Source organism: Penaeus monodon, chromosome 25 (genome assembly GCF_015228065.2).
Source record: "Penaeus monodon isolate SGIC_2016 chromosome 25, NSTDA_Pmon_1, whole genome shotgun sequence".
NCBI classification, from domain to species: Eukaryota; Metazoa; Arthropoda; class Malacostraca; order Decapoda; family Penaeidae; genus Penaeus; species Penaeus monodon.
Window position 1 is genome coordinate 33,755,903 of NC_051410.1, and position 1,528 is coordinate 33,757,430.

Here is a 1,528-nt window from a genome sequence, read left to right on the forward strand (position 1 = left end):
CAGACCTAGTGATTAGTAAGATAAAAATTTGTAAGTGCTATAAACAATACTTTTTTACTGACTGTCTTCATTTTTTATATTGTATGTTTATTAACACTTTGCATTAAAGATTACAGGGATATCCAGTAAAAAAAAATACACAGAAAATGTATATACATGCACATCTTTGTAAATTATCTAAATCAGTATGCCTTTTCAATAATGTTGAAAAGGTAGCTTGTTACTTCCTCCTCTCTCATGCAATGTCCCTGGGCATATAGTGTGGGCATGAGGGTTCCTTTTAAAGAACAGCATAAAATGCAAAACATGAATCATCATAACTTGATGTGAATGACCTGTGACGCAGCCAAGTCAGCTATGACATGAATGACCCATCATATGGAGCCATGACCAAGTTAGCCATGATGTGTACCCTATGCTATCCAAAGGTTATGGGTTAATGTGTGAAGAGCTCAATTATGTTCATTAAATAATGTAATCTTGTATGTCAAATATTTCCCCAGTGGTTTAGAGGAGGACTGGGTGGGAGGAGAAGCCACCGAGGCACAAAGGAAAAGGCCCAGTGGTGTAGAAGGTGGCACAAGTATAGGGCGGACAGCATTATTTGGTTTCCAGGCTGGAGAGATGCTACACAATCTAGTGTGTAGCATTGCATTACACTCATTCACAACAAAATAAGAGACAGGAAAACAGCCTGCTAGTTTTTAAAAGCATATTTTTAGTCAAGGCTACTTGGCTTCAATGTGTATTTTACCAATGTGCTAAATCAAAGTAGTTTAGTCTTTAGTGGTTAATAAGAACAGCTTACTAAATCTGTTTTTGACAATGCTTCATACAATGCTAACTTCAAAGGCACACAACTCACTGACTAACTGTTATAGTGAAACTCTGCCAGACACAACAAAGTTTTAGGAACATCAATAAATTGCTTTCCTCTCAGTAACCTTTATGCATTCCTCAAACAGATAACTTCCAAATCAAAGACGCACAGCAAAGGTATGCAGGATAGGGGGACCTTTTATCACATCATCATCCTTAGCCAAAAATTTCCAAGATAAATATTAGGTACTATATACAGCCAGAAGCAGTATTCTGTCAACTTCCAAAGTCATACTCAGATCTATGTTATTACCAAAAGTTTATGATAAAATACAAAAAAAAAAAATTGGCTACCTCCTGAAATCATACTCACTTTGTCACAAAGTGGCTTCTGAACTATGGAGTTGCCATTAGTTTATTTTATACTATAAAAACCTTACTATGATGTACCCAAGTTTGATGCAATTCTTTTGAAAATCTATGTTTATTTCTCATCTTTTTAACTCAGATGTCATTAATATTTAGAAAAGGGTAGGGCTAACACTCTGTACCACAACGCTTTCCAGCCTTACCTGATTAGTCATAACATCCCAGATTCCATCACAAGCTAAGATGATGAACTCCCACTCTTCAGTCAATTCCCTGACCTCTACATCTGGATTGGCTGAAAATGAGAATGTCAATAAATCTACTATATGCCCAAATAAAA

The 1,528-nt window shown here is 36.0% G+C and overlaps 1 protein-coding gene across 1 annotated transcript in view; it reads right to left on the minus strand.

Annotated features, from left to right (window-relative positions):
* LOC119589368 (probable protein phosphatase 2C T23F11.1) overlaps positions 1-1,528 on the minus strand; it is an 18,741-nt gene that overhangs the window by 1,728 nt on the left and 15,485 nt on the right. The window contains 1 exon segment of the mRNA XM_037937986.1: positions 1,392-1,483. Coding sequence (XP_037793914.1) covers positions 1,392-1,483 — 92 coding nt within the window.